We start from the raw sequence: 22,470 nt of genomic DNA on the forward strand, positions 1-22,470 counted from the left end.
GCTGTCACCAGCTGCCCGGCCCTGACATTTGTGGAGGAGCTGACATTTAGTTGGGGCCCGAGGAAGAGGAACCAGCCACAGGAGAACGGCAGGGTCAACAGGCGGGCTGTCCAGAGGCGCTCGTGGCTACGAGGAACAGGAAACTCATTCGTTCAGACCACAAGGAAATTGAATTGTCTCATAGCAAGGGATCTAAGGCCGGGACAGTGCAGTGAGTTAGTTCATCTGGCACCAAGGGCCTGGTCTCTTCACCTCTTTGCTCTGCCATCTTTAGCTCATTAGCATTGTTCTCTGCAGGGCCCCCTCATGGTCCCAACAAGGCTGCCACAGCTCCAGGCTTCATAGCCAAACATGCCAAGGTCCCACAGGAGAGGATATGTGTGTGTGTGTGTGTGTGTGTGTGTGTGTGTGTGTGTACACAGAGTGAGGAAAGCCTTGTCATCAGCCCCAGGGGCCAGGGTTGCATAAGTGTCCATGTCTAACCCTGTTAGGCGGGAGATGGGACCACCTGCTGAGCTTAGCCGGGAGGACCTGCTCCTAATGGCTGTGGGAGAAGGGTGGATCCTGAATAAGGCCCAATTCTGTACACAAGGAGGAACGTCCACCCATCATTCAAAGCCTGCCAAGCCCTTGAGACTAGAAGGTGCTGGGTGTGTTCAGGATGGGATGGGACCAGGAGCAGGAGTGGCAGGTGGTGGCCGGCGGAGGAACTCAGCAGGACTTGGGGTCTGATTCCCAGGTCCTGGGAGAGGCTTGGAGTTTGGAGCGGGAGGAGCAGCGGCCAGCCTCCTGCCTGGCTGCCAGGTGTCGGGGGACCCCAGGGGGGCAGAGGGAGGCAGGAGGCCAGGGGACTGCTGGGCCAAGTGGGTGGGACTCCAGGGGAGCCCGTGGTGCACAGCCGACCGTGACCCAGGGCAGGTGACTGTGCCCTGGGAAAGTGGCCCTGGGTGTTAGGGCACCTAGGCTGCCCTCCAGCTCTGCCCAGCCTGTCCCCCAGCCTCTGAGCTGGGCTCCGCCCCCGAGTGGCATCTTCTCTAAGCGCAGGAGGTGGCCTCATGAGGGGGCCTTACAGGGGCTGCCCCGCCCTGCGGAAGCTTCCGGAGAGCCGGCAGCCTGGCCTCTCGCAGGCAGAGTGCACGGCAGGAGCCCCGCTGCTCAGATGAGGTCCAGGGTCCTCCAGACTCTTGGTGTCCCCGAGTTTGAAGCATAACAAGACCCTGAAGCGGCGAGGGCTCGCCCGCGACGGGAAGACACGCGCCCTGCCCTTGCTGCGTCCATCCGGGGCGTCACAGCCAGTGTCCCCACGCGGCCGTCTCTCCCGTCCCCGCAGCATCCGCGACGGGCAGCTCCAGCACCTGCTCGCCCGAGAACTGGTTCCCGGGGACGTCGTGTCCCTCGCCGTCGGAGACCGGATCCCCGCGGACATCCGCCTCACCGAGGTGAGCTCGGGGACTGCGGGGGACACCCCTGCCCCACCTCGCACACACGCCTGCCCACACGCACACGTGCCCGCGAACACCAGTCAAGGTGGCCGACTGAGCGCTGCGCCCTCGGTCCCCGTTCACAGGTCGCCCGCGCCTCTTAGTGCAGTGCCCCCCGTCACCAGGGCTCCCCCGGGCCCCGGGCCCACGGCCAGCCGTGGTCTGAAAATCTGGGTCACTGTCCCACACTGCCTCAGAGCTGAATGGCAGCCACTCATTGTCCTCATTCCACTCGCTGCTGGTCTCCACTGCGGGTCACCACTGCTAATGTCCACTGCTGGTCACCACTGCTAATGTCCACTGCTAATGTCCACTGCTGGTCACCACTGCTGGTCCCCACTGATGGTCCCCAATGCTGGTCACCTACTCGCCTAGTTTATGAGCTCAGCGTCCCCAGAGTTGGTGTGTTGGGGGTGGGGGGGTGGGCCGGCATCTATGTGGTTTGGTGCCACCTGAGGTCCAGACACCCACAGGGGGTTCGGAGCGTGTCCCCATGGACGAGGACAAGGCTGGTGAGGGGCTCTCTAGCGGGAGCGACTGTGGGCGCTAAGCCAGGGAGGGGGGGGGGTGAGGGCGACGTGGACCTTGGATCACGTGGGCTGAGCTGCCTTAGCCGGGAGGGAGACGGAGCAGGGAACACAGAGGGGCACCTCCATGGGGCAGGGGCCAGTCTGCGACCCTGTGGGTCCCTGTCACAGCCTTGCAGGGCCGTGCCGGGCTCCCGGCATCAGGGGAAGTGATGTCTGGCCCGTGCACTGGATGGGGGTCTGTCCTGGGATCCCTTCAAGAGCGAGAGAGCTCTCGGCCGTGGGGCAGGCGTGAAGGCAGGCGGCCTGCCCAGTGTGTCCACAGGCCACGTCGGGACCCTTGAGGGGCAGAGAGGGAGGAAGCCAGCACCTAGTCCCCCTGCTAGACCCCAGGCAGGGCTGGCGTCTCCCTGTGGACAGACCCATAGCAGCTGGGCCTGGCGCCAGGTGGGCTCCCCCTCTGTCTCCGTGCCCAGCGCTAGCCCTCAGCATCTGCTGTGAGTCCATGGGGAAACCACTGTCACGTGGCCAAGCCCCGTCCACAGGTCCACTGGGAACCACTGCTCTGGGAGGCCTCGTACCACAGGGGCTCCTCCAGGCAGCCAATAAGGAGGACTCCTGACCACCTCAGGTGACACTGTAGGACAGGGAGAGGCCACGAATGAAGGCGGTTGGTGCTGTAGGCCTGAGCTTGAGCCTGGGTTTGAACCCTGTCTGTAATCCAAGCTGTGTGACCTTGAGAAAGTCACTTAAGGTCTCTGTGCCTCCATCTCCTCCTGTTAAAGAGGGTGATGATGCCCGCAGGGTGGTGGTGGATGCAGAGTGCCCAACATTCCCTGGCAAGCGTGCAGACGGCAAGCCTGCCAGCCGGGAGCCAGGGGCCCTGGTTGGCGCCCTGACCCTGTATCTCCCAGTGTATGCCTTGAGGGATTTGCCTCTCGGAGCCTCAGTTTCTTCTTCGTCTCTGGCTCCCAGGGTCACTGTGAGGATGAGACGCGCTGTGGCCTGACGTGGGACGTCGGCGGCTGAGCGCAGCCTCAGGGTCCCAGGTCTCTGCAGTGGGTCTTTGAAAGGGCGTCTTGAGTTCTGAACGACGACGTCTGCTACTTCAGCGGGCTCCCTCCTGCCCTGCTCGTGGGGGATCAAGGTGTCCCCTGTGTGTTGATGAGGCCAGGCCGTCCATCCGTGCTACTCCGCTGGACAGTGGCGCTCTGTGCACCCCGGGGAGCGTTCCGCCAGCCCCAGGCTCCTGGTCCAGCTTTACTGGACATGCACCTCAGGCCCAGGCAGGTGCAAGAGGCACTAGGTTTACAAAGCTCTTAAAGTGACCCACGCCTCTCGCGCTGTCCACGGGGAGAGCAGGTGCCGTCTTCTCCTCCCTGGTCAGATGGGCGGCCTCGTGGCTCAGCAGGAAGTGGGCCCCGCTCGCTGTCCCTGCCCTTCTGAAATGAAGACAGAACTGGGGGGCGGGGGGACAGTGCTGCAGCCATGCTCAGTGGAAGTGTCTGACAGTGGCAGGTGACCCGCCGGGGGGTACCTCCTTCTCCTTCCTGGGGCCGTGGGTATGGCCCTGCCCTGTGGGTGCTCCTGCCGTAACTAACGTCAGAGTGTCCCTGGAGGACCTCGCTCCGTGTGACCACAGCGAGCTCCCTGAGGCTGGGCAGCTCTCAAGAAAAGAGGTCCACTTTGGCCCATGGTTCGGAGGTCAGGGTCAAGGGCTGCTGGCAGAGTCCCAGAGCACCCCGGGGCGTCAGATGGCAAGAGGGGGGCGTGTGTGTCTCTTCTCATGCTGACCCTGCCTAGTCCTGTCCCTCTGGCGGCCACTTCGGAATACAGGCAGATCAAGTCCCCACCCTCTTAATACCTCATGGTGGGGGTCAGAGTTCAGCCCTCGGGGACCCTGAAGCCGTATCCAAACCAGAGCACTGGGTCACGGTCACGGAGCAGGACCGTAGGGACCCTCAGCTGCGGGCGGCGGGTGGGTCTGGGAGGAGGTCCAGGGGCTCTGGGAAGCTGTTCTGGAAGAACCAATCCTCGGTGTTCTCTAGTTATGGGGGCATTTCCGGTAGCTTTGAGGACGGCAGTGAGGCAGGAAGCTGGGAGCCAGGGACCCTGGTCCAAAGCTCCTCTCGCTCCGGGTCGGGGAGGCCGGAGTCTGATCCTCATTCCCTGAGCTGCGGCCCTTTGCTGTTGGACGTCTGTTAAGGTGCTGGGTGCCACTGGGCTTCTGATGCCAACGGGCAGTGCCAGAGGGGAGCTCCACGGGTCTCCCCTCATCCCCTAGGTCACAGACCTCCTGGTGGACGAATCCAGCTTTACTGGGGAGGCCGAGCCCTGCAGCAAGACGGACACCCCCTTGGCAGGCGGGGAGGACCTGAGCTCGCTGACCAACATCGTCTTCATGGGCACCCTAGTGCAGTGTGGGAAGGGCCAGGTAAGCCCTGGGCTCCGGGGCCTCCCCGTGCCCAGCCTCGCTCCTCCCTTGATACCTCTCTCCCTCACCCTCTCCTGGACACAGGGGGTCGTGATCGGAACAGGGGAAAAGTCTCAGTTTGGCGAAGTGTTTAGGATGATGCAGGCGGAAGAGGTAAGGGGCGGGGCTCTGGGTTTGAAATTGCCCTGGGTGCAGACTGGCCCTGCCCAGCCTGGGGAAGGAGGCGGGCGCGGTGTGAGCGAAGTTTTAGTTTAATTTTCATTTTAGAACATTAATTAGGGTGCTCACCATGATGTAACTTTCAGACGTCCATGGGCACCGACCTTGAGGGCAGAGGCCAGTGGATGGCCCTTATGTGCTCTGTGTGACTGTCACTCAGAGCAAGCTATAGGACAGCAAGGGCATGCTGTGGGGTCCCGTCTACTCAGCCCGTCCTCTTCTCCCCTTCAGACGCCTAAAACCCCTCTGCAGAAGAGCATGGACAAGCTGGGGAAGCAGCTGACGCTCTTCTCCTTCGGCGTCATTGGTGAGTCAGGGGTGCCCTGCTGGGCCCAGAGATGGGGAGCTGTCCTGGGGCAGGGCACCTGGTGTCCCTCGATGATCTTGCTGCTCAGATGCATGAGGCTGGGGTTGGGGTCAGGGACGCTCCAACGGCAGCAGGAGGTTTTGCCTCGGAGCAGGCGGAGTGGCTGACAGGCAGCCCACGCTGAGCTGGCTTCAGAGTCGGTGTTTGCCTCTGGCTCACCGCAGTCCAGGACCCGTTCTGGTCCAGGGGCTTTCCTGGGTAGCTCCCCTCCAAGTGCTGCCCCGGCCCAGGCCCCTGCCGTATTGTTGCTCTGCCTCCCCCTCGGTCCTTGGAGGCTGCCCTTCCTCCCAGCCAGCAGGTGGGGAACCAGGAGCTGGGCTCCTGGGGGCAGGCTTCAAGGCACCCACCAGGGGAAGGAGCCATGGCCTTTGCCCATTTCTCTTGGCCACAACACAGTTAGGAGACCTGCCTAGCTGCAAAGGAGGCTGGGAAATGTAGTTCAGCCATGAAGCAGCCACAGATCTGTGCCTTGGAGCAGGCTGTGCCTGGGCCGGTGCTACTCAGCCTTTTGACAACACACCAAACAGCATCACCCTAAATGGAGGCCTTCAGCCCTGACACACCATGGGGCTGCACTGATCCCTTCACCTCCTTCTCGCTAAGGGGCTGGCCTTGAGTCAGTGACCTCCATTCCCAGCCTTCAGGATTAGTGCCTGGCTGGCCCTAGATTCTCAGCCAGCAGACCTTTATTTGCTTGATAAGGGAGCAGGTGGGGGAGGCCGGGGAAGTGCTGGCCAAAACCCAAGCCAGAGAAAGTTCTTGGGAGAAGCAGCAGCCCCTGCCACCTGCGCCCCCTGCCACCTGCGCCCCCTCCCACCTGCACCCCCTCCCACCTGCAGCCCCCTCCCACCTGCGCTCCCTCCCACCTTCAGCCCCCTCCCACCTGCAGCCCCCTGCCACCTGCGCCCCCTCCCACCTGCAGCCCCCTGCCACCTGCGCCCCCTCCCACCTGCAGCCCCCTCCCACCTGCGCCCCCTCCCACCTGCGCCCCCTCCCACCTGCAGCCCCCTCCCACCTACGCCCCCTCCCACCTGCAGCCCCCTCCCACCTGCGCCCCCTCCCACCTGCGCCCCTGCCACCTGCGCCCCCTCCCACCTGCGCCCCCTCCCACCTGCAGCCCCCTCCCACCTGCGCCCCCTCCCACCTGCAGCCCCCTCCCACCTGCGCCCCTCCCACCCGCAGCCCCTCCCACCTGCGGGCTTTCTGTGTACCTGGCCGCCCAGGGCAGCACTTGGGGCTGCACACAGACCAGACATTTCTGGAAGAATAGAAGGCCCCAGGGGCCCTGGCTGCCCCCAGGCCTCTCTTGCATTCTAGCCGGGGTTGAAAGTTGGGGCTCTCAGGCCACCCTGGGTCTGCTGCCTGTTTCTGTATGTCCAGCAGGCAGAGGATGTCTCTAAAGTCTCTAAACAATCTTTTTTAAACTCAGAAGAAGAGTTGTATTTCATGGTGTGAAAACCGTAGGAGATTCAAATGACAGGTTTATGGGAGTGCTCTGCTGGGGCAGCCTGCCTTCTCAGGCTGTGTGGCTGTCCCAGCTACAGTGGCAGAGACGAAATGCATCAGAGACCAGGTGACAGGCAAAGCCTAGCCATTCCCCAGCTCCCGTTCCAAAAGCGTTTGGCCCCTGCCCCTGCCTACCAGGGTTTGCCAAGGGGATGAACCCCAACATCCCCCCTCAGGCACCCCAAGAACAAATACGCAGTAAATGCACTTCAAGGAAGGTTGTCAAAGTAGACTATGGACAGGCCTTTCCAAGAGACTAAATATCTTTGGAAAATCAGCCCTCCAACGTGAAGGCCTTGTGGGTGGCTGCCCTGCGTGACCCTTACTCCACGGTAAGCCGGAGCGCAGCTCAGTGGACATATCCATGCCAGGGGCATGCAGGGAAGCTGGAAAACACCCTCAGGGTGGGCATACTGCCAGCTCCCCTGGCATAAATACTCTGAGCTTGGCCACCTCCAAGCCACCAGTCTTGTCCCTGAACATGGATTTGGGGGAGATATTCCCAGTGGCTTCTCAAGGGTCCCTGGGAACAAGGCAAGCGTCAGCGTCCTGGACCAGGGAGGGTGGTAACAGCCTGGTGCCTCTGGTGCCCGCCCTCTGATCTGCTTCACCCCAGTGCGTTTGGGTTGCTGCTAAGATTTCGGTTGAGGACTGAGCTGCACAGCTCATCGCGGCTTGTGCCCCCACGGGGCGACCTCCTGGCATGACACATCCTGGGCTCTAGTCACGGCAGACAAGAAGCCAGTGATCTTTAGTAGGGCACCATCAATGCCCCAGCCACTCCCCCTCACTGCTTCTGAGGGGGATGGTGACAGGTGGGCATGGACAGAGGCCAGGGCTGTGCTGAGCACTTCTGCAGCACCAGGGATCAAACCCAGGGCCCCAGCAACTCCGCCAGGGGAGCATGGTCACAGTCCCCATTGACAGATGGGGAAACTGAGGCCACACCTGGCAGCCCCATGCTTTCCCCCGGTGCCCGAACATCTTTCACGGGTCCCAGCCCAGATCAGGCTACTTCTGCCCCAAGGATCTGTCTGCAGTGACCCCCATGTTTCCAGTGCCCTGGGCAGGGCCTGGCGTTTAGTGTTGTTTGGTAAATGCCGAAGGAGAAAATGGGAAATTCAACCAGGAGCACACAGGATGGAATGATTTAGGACACAGAGCCCAGGGTTGGGGGGGTGGCTGGTGGTAGAGCGCTTGCCTCACAGGCCTGAGGCCCTGGGTCCCATCCCCAGGCCCTCACAGGAAAAAGCAGTGACCCATCTGCCCTTCACAGGACCAGCTATCGTCTGCCACACCAAGCACCCAGGGGAGTCCTGGCTGCACACGGCACGTGGGAAACGATTGGAATAATGTGTGAAATATGTGATAACCAGGGCTTCGAATACGCAGACAGCCCAGCAGGAGCCCACCGTTTCTTTATTATTATTATTTCTATTATTATTAGTTGTCGGTGGACACATACCTGTATTTATTTTATTTTATCTTTATCTCTATGTGGTGCCGGGGATCGAACCCAGGGCCTCACACACGCTAGGCAAGCGCTTGGCCACTGAGCCCCAGCCCGGCCCCCATTGTTTCTTTAACTCAAACTTGGCCGGAGCCTTTCCAGAAAAGTGAAGCAGGATTTTTAGGCATAAAATACCTTCCTTAAAAAGGAAGGGTGGTGCTGGGTCCCTGAGGGCGTGGCTCACTTCACACCGAGCTCGAGAGCCCACGGGGTGCTGTCCCCCCAGGTCTGCTCCTGCTCCTCGGCTGGCTGCGAGGCAAACCGCTGCTGGGCATGTTCACCATCGGGGTCAGGTGAGGCTCCCGGGCAGAGATGGGGGGGCAGGGGTGGGGAGACATAGCCCAGGGCCCCCGCACTTGCCTGGCGGGGAAGGGCCTGGCGGCTGTTGCAACATGCTGACGGCTGGTGGTCGAGCCCCTCTTGTCCCCCTTTGCTCGTGGGCTAAGAGCAGGACCCTGGCCCCCAGCCTCCATTGGGATTCTGCCTCTTCCACTGGCCAGCAAGGTGCCAGCCACACTGGACTAGGGTGGGCACCCTGTGGCCTCCACGTCTGAACTGGATCACACCTGCAAGGACCCTGTTTCCAAATAAGGCCACAGTGGCCACGTGAGGAGTTAGGACCTGGATGTGTCACCGTAACAGCAGATGGGCTGGGGAAGGTGTGGGGAAGGGAGCAAGAGCCAGGGCACAGGGGACTCCCATGTGGAGGCGGAGGTTCCTGGAGGTTCCTGGAGTGTGGTGCCAGGGGAGAGGCTGAAGGAAGTCAGGACTAGGACCTTGGAGAAGCTAAAGGGGTATCCTGGGTGGACTGGTGCTGGACATGGAGCCGAGCAGATGTGGTGCCCAGCCCTACTGGCGCTCACTCTGCTGCTCAGGGGCCACCGTCTCCTGGAACAGAGTGGGGGAGGGTCTGGGCTCCACCCTTGGTCAGGGCTACCGAATCTAGGAGTGGAAGCAGGACTCGGAACCTCTGCACCCAGGCCCCAAGCTGCGCCCCATGCTGCGCCCGGGCAGGGTAGAGCCCTCCCTCTCACCGCTGTCCCTGCCCTGCCCTTGGCAGCCAGCGGGTTTGCCCCCCAGACACTCGCTGAGCACCTGGGCTCTTTGTGTCCATCCCCCAAGTGCGGCCTGAGCTGCGGTCTCTGCCCGTGGCTCTCAGGCCAGGGGGAAAGTAAACGCACTGAGTTAAGTGCACGTTGGTGCTGGTCACAGTCCAGCGTGAGCGCTGCCCCAGGAGGAGACTGAAAGGGAGGAGGGGGACGTGACCTAGAGAGGTGGCCAGGGATGGTTTCCATTCGGAGTCAAAGGCACGGGTTTGAGAGGGAGCCAGTTAAGGAAGAGCAGGAAGGGCGAGTGAGGCTGGGAGAGGCACACGTGGAGGCTGGGTGGCGAGGACAGAGCTTGGCATCTGAGCACCTCCCTGAGGCAACTGCCCAGGCCCCCTGGCATCCCCAGGAGACGGCTGCAGTTGGGCAGCTCACGGCTCTCCAGCCCCTGACTCTGGGAGCAGGGGGCTGACAGCCTGTGACTTCTCAGGGCAGGTGACACAGTGGCCAGGAGACCACTGAGCAGTGCAACTGTGATCAGAAACTGCCCCCAGCTCAGGGTGAGAGCAGGGTTGAGCCACCCAAACAGCGTGCTCAGTGGACACGGCTTCAGCCACAGGCGCGGGAGGGAAGGTCTGGGCCCCAAGGGCCCTGGAGAAGGCAGAGCCTCTGACGCCAAGTGCTTAGACATCTCCCTGCAAGAAGGAGGCATCCTGTCCTGACCTCACACACTGGCAAAGTTCTGTGAGCCGACCAAAAAGGTTTCTGTGTCCACTCCACCCCCAGAGCTGGCTGCCATTACTGGTCCCTTGACCTAAGGCTCCTTTCCAACTTGTTCACCATCCCCCTTGATCCACGGTGACTCACACTCGAGAGAAATCCGCTGCCTCCACCTCTGCTGTTGAAAGGTGGAGTCCCAGCCACTTGGGAGGCCAAGGCAGGAGGATGGCAAGTTCAAGCCAGCCCGAGCAACTCAGCAAGACCTGGCCTCAGAAGACAGAATGGGAGGGGTGGGCCTGCAGCCTAGTGACAGCCCTCGCCCTGCGCGGGGGGGGCAGCATTCAATTCTCAGTACTGCCAAAAAGAAAAAAATAGGATCATGCTTTTCAGTTTCTAGTGGCAGATTACAGTCACCTCAAATGTCAATCAGAGGTAGCAACCACAGAGGGGATTTTCCAAAATGGGTAAGATGAGAGAATTATACTTTATAAGAGTGTATCCTGATTCTTCGTGCCCTGACTGACATTCAGGATGATCAGGAAGGGGCTTTTCTACGCCCCTTCTAACCTTTACAAGTGCGTGGATTATTTTTTTTTATTACTGTGGACCCGTCCAGAGGAAGTGCCAGTCACGACTTTCGGTACTGGTTTGCTTAGCTGGCCTTGCCAGCCTGTGCCATAAACCAGGGAAGCGATCTCACGGTCCCCTTGGAAACCGGCACAGCCCCTTAGCCACCCGCAGTCGTCTTGGTTTATATAACGTGTTCTTGAATGGCCCATTGTCCCCGGGTGAAAGGGCGCATTCATGCACTGTGTTTGTTTAATTCCAAGATGCACGTTCTCCTCCACCTTTACTCCTCTGAAGTCAGACACTTCCTACAGGTCGTGGGATGAAGAGCCCGTGCCAGTCATTCCTTGGCCGTGCCCCGGGCTTTCTTGGTGTGCCCAAGGTCTGTGCGTGGTTTGAGTTGAGTGAGCGTCCCCAGCCAGGCCGAGCCCCACCGTGTGAGGCCAGCAGGGTCCCTGCTCACGTTCACCCCGTCAGGAGACCCGGCAGAGCCCCTCTGCGGGTGTTCTAGTCGTGCAGAGGAGGAAATGGGCCGCCTGGGGGAGGCAGTCAGGAAGGGCGCTTTATTTGAACTGTTTTATTATTATTATTTGTTACCAATGTTTGAAAATAGGGACTTTGCTGGTGTCGGGCCTCTCCTGGGAGGCCGAGCAGCTCTGGTGCGGCTGGGCATGGCCGTGGTGGTTTGTTCTGGGCAGGTCCTGGACTGTGGGGTTCCAGTGCTCAGCACCTCTCAGTCTGGCCCTGGGCTCACTTCCTGAGGGCCTGGCCCCAGACTGGACGCCTCGGCTGCTCTGGGTAGGCCTGCCCTCGGGAGTGTCTTGTGGGGTTCCTCAGCCCTTCCCCTGTTCTTCTGGTACTCGTCCCTCTGGCCCCCAGGTAGTCCCTATAAACCGAGGTGAGTGGCTCCAAGTGTCGCGTTCTTGCAGCGTCACTGAAGTCACACTTCGGCGGCCCCGGGGGCAGCTTGCGGGAGGGTCTGCTCAGGCCCAGCGAGGGCTGCTGTCCTCCTGTCTTAAGCAGCTCTGCTGAGACACGATCCGCTCTCCACCGATCCTGCTTGCTGGAGCTTTCTCCCCTAGCGGCCACCCCTCCATCCTTGGAACCTTTCCTCATCACCCTCCAGCTCCAGCAGCCAGCCCTGCCTCTCGTCTCTGGAGCCAGTCACCTGTCCTGAACATTCCCCCTGGCGGGCCGTGCCCCGGCCTCGGTGCCTGGCTCCCACGGACCACCTGTTGGCGAGTCGGCCCAGGTGCCGTGGGCAGCAGTCTTTGCTGTCCCTGATGACCGTTTGGTTGTCGTGCTTTGTTTTGCAGTTTAAGTTTAAGGGGGCTTTCCAGCACACATCCAAGCAGAGAGCACAGTAGGGGAGCACCAAGCCCGCAGCTCCCAGTGGCGCCCACTGCAGTCCCGCCTGTCCTGGGCGCCACCGAGGGTTTGACCAGACCCCAGGCCTGGCGCCATCTCTCCCTTCCTGGAGTGCGGAATGTGGGACCCTTTGGCCCCAGTGTGGCAAAGCCTTAGCACACCTAAGCCAGAAAGGCCTCTCCTGTGCCCCTTCACCTGTGGACACACCCAAGGAGCCCAAGGGAGGGAACATGGAAGGGCCTCAGCCCCAAGTCACATTCCCAAGAGAAAGCATCTCATTGGCCCAGCCTGGGTCACATGTTCTCCTCTCATCCAATCAACCACTGCTCTGGGGGGGTCACATTGTCCAGAGGAGTTAAAAAGAGCAGTCGCCCATAGTGGATCAGCTCGGTGGCAAAGCGTGTCCTGGTTCCTCAGGGGAAGTATCTAAGTCACTAGAATAATGAAAGATGAAACTCAAGTGACCCAGGGGGACCCTCAAGCCCACTGCCACTTCCCACTTATTGCTAATTCTAGAATTTCCTTTCAAAGACCCAAAGAGTTGTGTCCCTCTAATAAGTAAGAATGATTTAAATGAAAAGCACTAAAAGACAGCCACAGGCGCTAACTCCTACTGAGCTGGGCTGCCTCGGAGGGGTCACTTCCCCAGCAGGTCTGCAGGGGGGCGCAGGGCAGCAGGTGATGGAGAGGAAGCGGGCTCGCCCCAGGATTGTGGACGGAGACCGGATGGGGACAAGCCTCGCTAGCTAAAGGCATGGCCAGCCCCAGGGGGACACACGTGGTCCCTGAGTCCATGTGAAGTGTGGCTCCTGGGACTGTCCATCCAGCCTGGCCGTGGCAGCCATTCCAGAGGGTCTGCCCATCGTTGTCATGGTGACGCTGGTTCTGGGAGTGCTCCGGATGGCCAAGAAGCGGGTCATTGTGAGGAAGCTGCCCATCGTGGAGACGCTGGGTGAGGGCCCCTCTGGAGGGTTCCCTGTGGATCATGGAGCAGAGCTTTGGGTGGTGGCCATTGGACCTCGGTGTTCACGGGCTCAGGGCTGGTGGCAGCGACCCCTCTTCTGCCTAAACCAACGTCTCTGTACCAGGCTGCTGCAACGTCATCTGTTCTGATAAGACTGGGACCTTGACGGCCAATGAGATGACAGTGACCCAGCTCGTCACGTCCGATGGGCTCCACGCCGAGGTGAGTGCACCAGGGATTTGTGGGGCCAGAGGCCGTGGTGCGCCCTGTGGCCCTGGCCTTCCTGGAGAAGGCCCTGGCCACTTCAGGAGCACAGTGAGGACAAGGGCCCTGGGTGTCCTGCAGCCCGGGCTGATGTCAGGTGGCCTTCTTTATTTCTTAGTTGTTTTTTAAGGATCACGTTTTGAAGTGTACCTAAGTATTTTGCAGGGCGGGGGGGACCAGGGCCTCGGGCATGCGAGGCAGAGGCTCCACACTGAGCGACCTCCCGGCCTCATCACGGATGTAAAGGCTAGAAGGCGCCCTCCTCCTCCCTGCGGGCCTGGCAGGACGCGCCCGCTTCTGCCTGCTCCTCGCTGCCAGGGGCTCGGCCCGTCGCGAGTCCCCAGAACCACAGCAAGGGGTCAGCAAATTAGGGCCCAAGGGCCAGTGGCTACTTTCACCAACTGAGTTTCACTGGCACACTCCACGTCCCTGTGCAGACGTGCCACAGACGTGCCACAGTGGCTGCCTCCCCCCGTGGCAGGGGCATTGCCTTGGCAGAGGCCGGTGGGCAGCACAGGCTGAGGACTGGCCCTCTGGCTGGTGTGAAAGCACCTTCCACTGTTCTAGGTCAGAGTGCTCGTCCACGCTCCTGCTGGACGCTCTTGACCGTGGCTTCACGGCCTGCAGCAGGCGCCCCAACACCCCTGCCACAGCCCGCTCAGCCCCTGAGTGACAGGCATCCGGCAGGGCTCCTCCTCCTGTGCAGGCTGATGTCCCCAGTGTGGACCCCGGGGGGGAGACTGTGAGCTGCCCAGGGAGCTGGTGTGACTCTTGGTGGCATCCATGCTTCTGCTGTGCCCTGGCAGGTCAGCGGAGTCGGGTATAATGGCCAAGGGACCGTGTGTCTTCTACCGTCCCAGGAGGTCATCAGGGGGTTTTCCAACGTCTCCGTGGGGAAGCTGGTGGAGGTGAGTCGGGGCAGCGGGGTGCGATGCTCACAGACCTGGGGACAGCGGAGCTGGACCCGCTGGTTCTTGGCACTGGCTGGGCCACACCCAGGTTAGGCTGTCACAGTTGGAAACAGAGGGCAGGGAACAGAGAGTCTCAGGACTGGCTGCTGGGCCCTGCTCAGGGTGCTGGGTGGCCACTGAGAATGAGCAGGCCACACACACGACTGTGGCCGCCACGCCTGGCCGTCCTTTCTGTGGCTCCCTTCCCCTCGGCGTGGCGGCGCCCTCCATGGAGTCCCAGCCTCCTCCTCCATGAGGCTCAGGGAGCACCCTCCTGTTCAGGTCCTCAGGGTGCCACTTCATGATGATAAGGACAGTGTCTCAGCTCTGCAGATTGAGAACAGGCTCAGGGACACGGGACAGTGCCGGACCCACCCCGCCAGCCAGCCCTGGAGGGGAGCCGGGAGGCCCGGGCTCTTTCTAGTTTGGGTTTTCTAGATGGGTCTCAACTGAGGGCCACACAGCTCAGCGTCCACTCCTTCCCAGTGCAGCTCCGTGGGGTCAGTGTCCGTCTCTAAGGCTGCAGCCTCACCCCACCTGCCTCCCTGGCGTCCCAGACCCGGGCTTTGGGGAGCTGACACTCTGCCCAGGCAGGAAGTCCTCGGTCCCTTCTGAAGAGCCAGGTGCTGATTTGCTTGGAGGAACGGCTTGTCCCCGGGCAGCTCTGACCACAGGGCAGGCCTGCAGTGCCCGACGTCTCCTCCGTCCTGAGCGAGCCCAGGGCCCGGGAGCGGCTCCTGGTACTAAGTGCCGACATTCCAGGCAGGCTGTGTCGCCAACAACGCTGACATCAGGAAGAACACGGTGGTGGGCCAGCCCACAGACGGCGCCTTGATCGCGCTGGCCATGAAGGTAGGGTCAGGCAGCCGCGGTCCTCTCCAGGAGCTGGGTGGGACAGGAGGACCTCCTCTGGCCCGGCTGGGGGGAAGCGCAGTAACAGTGCTGACCGTGGAGGAGGGGGGCTTGGCAAGGGTGGTGTGTGGCCCTGGAGAGTTCTCCACGTCTCTAGCCCTCTGCCAGGGTTCCAGAAGGATCTCGACCACCCCCACGGCCCAGACCCCTGTGGGTGTTGGGGAGACGGACAGAGGGACAAGACCCATCCGTGCACCCATCACTGTTCTGCTCACCGGGGTCCAACCAGCAGGGTCTGGCTCCTTTCTGTACACTTGATTGACAGCAGGTCCCTCCTTAGTTCTGGGCTCTGCAGAATGCTCCCCCTTCCGTGCCCAGGGCCCGTTCCCAGGGTCTGCACAGGTGGGGCACGGTGGGCGGAGCTCCAGGGCGGTCAGTGTGTGGGCAGCTGTGCCCTGTACTGAGGGACCAATCAGCAGAAGTCGCAGCAAAACTGGAGGAGGATAGTGGGAAGGGGAGTGGGAGACGCAGGGGGTTGCGAAGGACCAAGGGAAGAGGCAGTGCCCCCCCAATACCCCGTCCTTCTCGAGGGCCAGCCAGGGCCATGGGTGCAGGAGCCCTCAGCTCCCCAGCCCTGCACATCCATGGACCCCTCTGTGTAGAAGGGAACTTTGTCTCTGATGGAGGTCTGATTGGACCCAGGTCAAGGTCAAGGTCAGGGTCAGGGTCAAAGCCTGCTCAGGGTGCTCCTTCTGCTTCCTGCCCATCCAGACGCTGCGCCCCGCTCCGCCTATGCTGTGGCCCCCGTCTGTCCTTCCTCCCACTGTCTCTCTCTGACTTCTCCAATGTCACCTCAGTGTCCCCTTCCTGGGCACCTGTGCTGTCCTGTGCCTCCCTGTCCACCTGTCCCTCCCTCCAGCACAGCCCTCTGCCTCCTCCGGGTCCACCTTCTAGAAGCCAGTGCGGGGTGGGAAGGAGGTGCCAGTGGCCCTTAGTGAGTCCCTGGACAGGCCAGCAAAGCACCCTCCCCACTCCAGGACCCTGAGGTACCACCTTCCTGTTTTCCTTCCAGTCCCAGGAGACAGTTCCTTTGGAACGTGTCGGGAGCATGGGACACATTCCCCTAAGTGGCTTGGGTCCAGAAGGGAAGAGAGAACCTGGCCTCACTGTCCCGCTGGGGCCACACCCTGAGTCCCCCCTCTCCTGCCAGCTTCCAGAATGTGCCTTCATGGGCAGGCCCGGGACTGAGCTCTGCGTGTAGCCTCAGCGGGCCCAGTGGCTCCAGGGTCAGGCCCTCACCTCCCCTAGATGAGTTTCCTACGGTCACCAGAACAAAGTGCCACATGCCGGCTGGCTTGAAGCCTCGCAAACCTGTGGAGTCTCAGTTCTGTGACCAGCGGTGGAAATCGGGGTGGAGCAGGGTCATTCTGCAGCCCCGCTGTGCCGGAGCCCAAGCATCCCCTGGCCACAGCTGCACCGCCCAGGCTCTGACCCATGTCACACGTGACCTCCTGCGTGTCCCTCTCCTTACATCTGAGCCACCATATCACCTGGTCTGAACTTGACAGCTGCAGAGCCTGCTTCCAAGGAGGCCACGTTCACGGGTCCGGGATCAGGACTTCCCATCGCTCGACCCCTACCACGTCCCTTCAGGGGTCTCTTTGGAAGCCCCTTTTCTAAACCCCTCCCCGTCCCATTGAGTCCTGTGCGTGGCTGGGACTAGTTTGTATTTGGGGAGGTTCAGGTATGGGTTCCGAGTAACTGACCCAAAGCCACCAGAGAGCACATGGGTGACAGGCCTGGCTGGTGGGCTGCGGGCAGCAGGGCCACATCCCTGACACAGGGATCCTTTCTGGGAATTTTCTGTCCCCTCAAGTCCTGGCAGAGACCCTGAGCAGGTTTCCCGTGGAGACCAGGCAGAGACCATGGGTTCTGTCGTGGGACAGAAAAGAGACGTCTCTCTCTGGGTGGGACACTTGAGAACAAATGGTCACCTGGGAGCTGCGAGCTTGATTCCTCCTCCTGAGGTGGCTGAATGAGTGACTGAAATGAGCCGAGCTTTGCATCAAGACCAGCTTAGAGTGACACCTGAAATGTCCCATTTTGTGATCGTAGATGGACTTGAGTGACATCAAGGATTCCTACGTAAGAAGAAAGGAGATCCCCTTCAGTTCAGAGCAGAGGTGGATGGCGGTGAGGTGCAGCCGCAAGAACGAGGTGAGCCGCGGCTCTGCTCCTGGGCTCGCTTCCCCTGCTCCAAAATAAGGCCACTAAGTGCAGGGGTCAAGGGGACGTCGGTGGCAGCCACGGCACTGACCCACCTGGGGCCTCTTCGGGGCTCCTCAACTGCAGCAGCAGCTGCCCGCTGCCCATCGACCCCAGCCTCACCTGGGAATCTGTGAGGAATGCAGAGTCGCAGGCTCCGCTCCAACCTCCCCGTCAGGAACCCAGACACGGGACCAGGGACCCGAGCTCCCTGGGGATGTGGCTGCCCTGGGCTGTGACTGGAGCGGCCCCAGAGGCACCTGCTTTCACCCCAGAGCTGAGTGTCCGGCTCACACTTACACACGCAGGTGCACCCCGCTGCTGTGCTGGCTGCAGGCAGCGACTGGGGCGCATGCCCAGGCCGCAAGTCTCCCGGGCTCCGCAGCCGGGCTTCCGTTCATTTATTTATTTATTTTTGCCACGGTAGATTTCCTGTGGCTTTTCAGGTTGTCTTCACCAACCTGCCCTCTGCCCTCCTCTCCTCCCTCTGGCTCTGGGTGGCTCAGTCAGCACGTGCCTGACACTTGCCTCATGGGGACACACCTGCAGATCTTGAATGCTTCAGAGAGGCCATGAGTGGATCTTTTTTATGCTTTCTAATCTTTTTTTACTTTGGTGCCAGGTTTTGGACTCAGGGCACTCGGCCACTGAGCCACATCCCCAGCCCTAGTTTGTATTTTATTTAGACACAGGGTCTCACTGAGTTGCTTAGTGCCTCGCCACTGCTGAGGCTGGCTTTGAACTCCCGATCCTCCTGCCTCAGCCTCTGCCTTCTAACTGCTCCCCCCCAAATACAATGCTAACAAGTTCCAATGAGAAAATATGAAACACAGAAATGTGACGAAATGAAATGAAAGCTCCTTCCACTTCTGCCCTTCTCTCCCGACCCTCCGTCCCCCGAGGCAGTGTCCCTCCCCGCTTAGCCGGGCTGCTCAGGCTCTATCACACCCTCGGCACAGTGCCGCGTCCCGGGAGCCCTCTACACTGCTCACCATGCAGCCCCTCACCGGGAGCCAGGTGGGCACTGTGCCCACACTGGGGACATGGTGGGGACTGGCCCTGCCCACATGGGCTGCATGTGTGTGAGGCGGATCCTAATAAGCGGGGGTCTCCGTTCTCTGGGCCCCCCAGGGTTCCCCTCGGGCACAGCGGGGAGCAGACTAGACAGGCGCAGCACTCGGAGGCAGCCGCCACCCCGCGCTGGCTGGGGGCTTCACCAGTGAAACACGCAGGAGGCTGTGATGGGGACAAGGGGACCTGTCGTGGAACAGGGTGGCTGTCCTCGCTCCAGCACGTGGATTCCAAACCCTGCACGGGGTCCTGTGTTGTCAGCCATTGGGGGATCCACGGTGGCAGCTCTCGAGAGCGTACTGCATGTCTCTGGACCCTCGGGCTCACGGTGGCGGCCCCTCTGTCCCCAGGCGCCCACTGACAGCGGGCTCCGTGGTCTCTTCCAGGACGGGGACGACGTTTACTTCATGAAGGGGGCCTTCGAGGAGGTGATGCGCTCCTGCACCACGTACAACAGCGGGGGCCTCCCACTGCCCCTGACGCCCCAGCAGCGCGCCTTCTGCCTGCAGGAAGAGAAGAGGATGGGGTCGCTGGGCCTGCGGGGTCAGTGCCGGGCCCGCCGGGCCTTCAGCTTGCACGTGGCCTTGACGCGGGAGGCACAGGGCCGGGCTAGCCACCGGCCATCCGCCAGAGTGGCCAGCAGGCTGCGTGCTTGCGGCAGCCCAGCAGCTTGGGGTCAGGGCAGGTGAAGACGGGAGCCAGGGTTTCTCAGCCAGCGCAGGCGCCTCCACAGGGCAAAGGCCGCCCCTTGCTGCTCAGGTGGAGGACGGCGCCCGCCAGCTGCCCGGCCACCTCTGTGGGGAAGCCGGGCCTCCAGCCCCTCAGGGCCCGGCACACAGTAGAGCAGCCACAGTGGACGGGCACCACTGGGGACCGCGGCTGGGTTGGCGCTGCCATCCAGGCTCTGGAACCCGGCGGGATGGGGCCCGCAGACACCCGCAGGGCTCTCTGGGGGCCACGCTTGCTGGCGGGGTCATGATCCTAGGCCACTTGTCTTGTGCCGGGCGCTCCCCCTTCTCCTTGGAGTCCAGCACTTGTGCCCAAGCCCCTTGCAGACAGGATCTGGACCCACGGGGGGCTGGCGGGGACCAAGAACAGCCCCACAGGCCCTGACTCCTCACTGGTCCCGGTCCCTCCGCAGTGCTGGCCCTGGCCTCTGGGCCCGAGCTTGGGAGGCTGACGTTTCTGGGTCTCGTGGGCATCATTGACCCCCCGCGGGCCGGTGTGAAGGAAGCCGTTGAGGTGCTCTTGGAGTCCGGGGTGTCCGTGAAGATGATCACAGGAGACGCCCTGGAGACGGCCCTGGCGGTCGGTAAGGGGCGGGAGGCAGAAAGGGCCATAGCCCCTCAGTCCTCAGGGCACCTGGCCAGGAGGCCGCACCCTCCTCCCAGTGCTGAGCGGACTGAGAGGCCAGGATGAGGCTGGGTGCCAGCTCCTGTCCCGCACGCAGCGGGCCCTGGGCTCCGTCGCCAGCGCTCCAACAAAGCTGGGTGCAGTGGCCCACATCTGTGATCCCAGCAACCTGGGAGGCTGAGGCAGGAGGACTGTACGTTTGAGGCCAGCCTGGGCTACTGAGTGAGACCCTCAGCAACTTGGAGATACCTTGTCTCAAAATAAAAAGGGCTGGGGGACGGCTGGAGTTGTAGCTCAGCGGTAGAGCGCTTACCTCCTACGTGTGAGGCACTGGGTTCGATTCCCAGCACCAGGTACAAATAAGCAAATAAAATAAAGGCCAACAACAACTAAAAAATATTAAAAACCAAAAAAGGCAGGGAGGAGGGCTGGGGCTGAGGCTCAGCTGGTGCAGTGTTTGCCTGGTACGCACAAGGCCCTGGCTACAATCCCAGCTCCACAAAGGAAGAAAAAAAGGGTTGGGGGAGCTGGAGATGGGGCTCAATCCCTGTCCCCCAAAAAAGAATCTGAGATTCACTGACCAGTGCCCTACTGCTCCACCTTCCAAAATGTATCTGTTTGCAAAATATCGGCAGGTTTTCCAAAAGGGGTCCTCATGGAAAGTGAGGACCAACCGTGTTGCGATGGCCCATGTCCATGAAGCGATGTGACTTCACCTCGCAGGCAGCATCATGCACAATGGACAGTTTCCGTCTGGCTTCTGCCACTAGCTGTGTACCCTTGGCAAATCACTGAGCCACTCTGACCCTCAGTCTCCTCCTCCTATTCTAGTGACGACTGTTGTGAGTGTCGTCACACCTTGGCTTTCCCCCATTCTGTCCCAGGCGGTCTAGTGTGAAAGGATCACAGACTTGAGTCAGAACCACTTCAGGTCCTAGTGTTACCCTTTATTGGCTGGAGAATCAGGCCTGCTGCCCGTCCGTCCTGGGGTGGAACTGAGATCAGGAACGTGGCAGGTGCTCAGCACACGGTGTCCGTCGTGGTTTTATTGTCGTTCCACACTCAAGTCGGAAGGGACATCGGGGCTATGGAATGACAGGCGGGGGGTGGGCCACCATCCGGGGCCCGTGTGGTCCTCAGTGCGGATTCTCCCTGAAGGAAGAAGCATCGGCCTGTGCAACGGGACGCTGAGAGCCATGTCTGGGGAGGAGGTGGCGGGCACAGAGCCGCGTGCGCTGGCGGCCTGCGTCGGGCAGGTGGGCTGTCCCGGGCGCGGCGGGCGGGGGCGGGGGAGCCCCGGGTGGGTGACTCTCCTCACTTTGCGGGTGCAGGTGTCCGTGTTCTTCAGGACCAGCCCCCAGCACAAGCTCAAGATCATAAAGGTAAGCGGTGCCCGACGGTGGCCCCTGGGGCTCACTGTCCCTCGAGCGACAGTCCAGGGTGGGCGGCCGTGTCTCCAGCCTGGCTCCACTTCACCCAGTGCCCAGGCCACCGCGCCGAGTGCTGCCACGTGGCCACGTTTAGCTGCATGGGTTCTGGGGAATGTCACCTCTGCAGGGCAGGCACAAGCCCAGACGACAGCAAGGGACCCTTTTAGGAGATGGAAATGGGACTGGGGGCCGCTGGCCACCGACAGGGGAGACAGGATCATCGGGAGCTGGGTGTGGCGTGGCGTGGCGGGGCGGGGCAGGGGCTGGGCCTGACAGCTGCCCCACGTCTTGGTTTCACTTGTGGACCGGGGGCACTGTTGATGTCATCGCCTCCTGTCCCACAGGAAGGTCCTGAGGAAAAGGCTGTCATTTTAGGATTGAGTGGGTCCCGGAAGTGCTCCTGGCCTCCCGGCACAGGGCTTGAGACCTGCTCCTGAGTTCTTGGGTTTTTTCTTTCATGTTATTTTGGGGCTGGTTGAGTTCTTTTTGGTATTTTTGATGTCACTTGCATAATCTCTAGTTATTCCTCAAAAAAAAATCTATGTACTGGGCACATCACGGTTTTAGGGCACAGATTCCTCATCTGCTAGTGTCCTGTTGCTGTGACAAAGTACCTGAGCGAAAACGTTTAAAAAGGAGCAAAGGTTCATTGGCTCCTGGTCCTCTGCGGCCACGCACAGCCCACAGGGCCAGGCCAGGAGGAGGTGCTGGAGGGGGCCTCTGGCTGCAGCCTCCGGCGCCTGCTCTTCCCAAAGGCTCTGCAGGAGTCGGGGGCAATTGTGGCCATGACGGGGGACGGTGTGAACGACGCGGTGGCCCTCAAGTCTGCAGACATCGGCATCGCTATGGGGCAGACGGGGACTGACGTCAGCAAAGAGGCCGCCACCATGATCCTGGTGGACGACAACTTCTCCACCATCATGTGAGCGGTGCGCCGGCAGGTCATCGGTGGCCAGAGCTGGGGTGACCAGCTCCCCCGGGACCTGCGGCAGGGAGAGATGGGGCGGGGCAGGGTTCTGCTGAGGAGGGGTCCAAGGGTCCCCAGAGAGCTGCCTCCTGAAACTCGGCCCAGACTCTGGCACGTGTCCCCAGGCGCCTCTCAAAGCAGGGTCCTGGGGGGTGGCAGCGCCATTCCATAAAAATGGGGTTGAGCCCAGGCAGAGCCTTCTGCAGGTTCAGGAAGGTCCCCTCATGCCGTCTCCTGGGGTCCTGTCTCAGACGGCCAGTTGCTGTGGCCTTTAAGTACTGCAGGGTCTTAGCCAAGGAGTGGCCCAGGCTCAGCCAGACGGTAATTGGAGGCGTTGAGTGTACCTCGTGAACAGAGGGCTACAGGGCCTCAGGGCAGGTCCCCAGAGTACCTGCAGGGCCGCCCGCCTGCTCACCAGCACTGCGCGAGGCCAGGCCTGCAGGACCGCTCTGCCCACACCGTCCCTCCCCGCAGGAGCGCCGTAGAGGAAGGCAAGGCCATCTTCCACAACATCAAGAACTTCGTCCGGTTCCAGCTGAGCACGTGAGTGGGGCCCGCAGTCCCGCGGCCCGGGCACCTGTCCGCGGGGTGGCGCTGACGGCTGCGTCT

General features: G+C 61.5%; 1 protein-coding gene across 1 annotated transcript in view; it reads left to right on the top strand.

Annotated features, from left to right (window-relative positions):
• The window catches only part of ATP2C2 (ATPase secretory pathway Ca2+ transporting 2), a gene marked incomplete at both ends in the record, with an annotated part of 46,320 nt that overhangs the window by 20,246 nt on the left and 3,604 nt on the right, over window positions 1–22,470 (top strand). Inside the window, 16 exons of the mRNA XM_081273571.1 lie at window positions 1,331–1,439; window positions 4,293–4,442; window positions 4,527–4,595; window positions 4,893–4,968; window positions 8,271–8,337; window positions 12,573–12,697; window positions 12,834–12,931; window positions 13,780–13,881; window positions 14,686–14,775; window positions 16,891–16,992; window positions 18,498–18,654; window positions 19,253–19,423; window positions 20,623–20,720; window positions 20,796–20,846; window positions 21,650–21,816; window positions 22,336–22,404. Coding sequence (XP_081129697.1) covers window positions 1,331–1,439; window positions 4,293–4,442; window positions 4,527–4,595; window positions 4,893–4,968; window positions 8,271–8,337; window positions 12,573–12,697; window positions 12,834–12,931; window positions 13,780–13,881; window positions 14,686–14,775; window positions 16,891–16,992; window positions 18,498–18,654; window positions 19,253–19,423; window positions 20,623–20,720; window positions 20,796–20,846; window positions 21,650–21,816; window positions 22,336–22,404 — 1,701 coding nt within the window. The remainder of the gene's footprint in view (window positions 1–1,330; window positions 1,440–4,292; window positions 4,443–4,526; window positions 4,596–4,892; window positions 4,969–8,270; window positions 8,338–12,572; window positions 12,698–12,833; window positions 12,932–13,779; window positions 13,882–14,685; window positions 14,776–16,890; window positions 16,993–18,497; window positions 18,655–19,252; window positions 19,424–20,622; window positions 20,721–20,795; window positions 20,847–21,649; window positions 21,817–22,335; window positions 22,405–22,470) is intronic.

Source organism: Spermophilus citellus (assembly GCF_964194105.1).
Source record: "Spermophilus citellus genome assembly, chromosome: 18".
In the NCBI taxonomy this organism is placed as follows: Eukaryota; Metazoa; Chordata; class Mammalia; order Rodentia; family Sciuridae; genus Spermophilus; species Spermophilus citellus.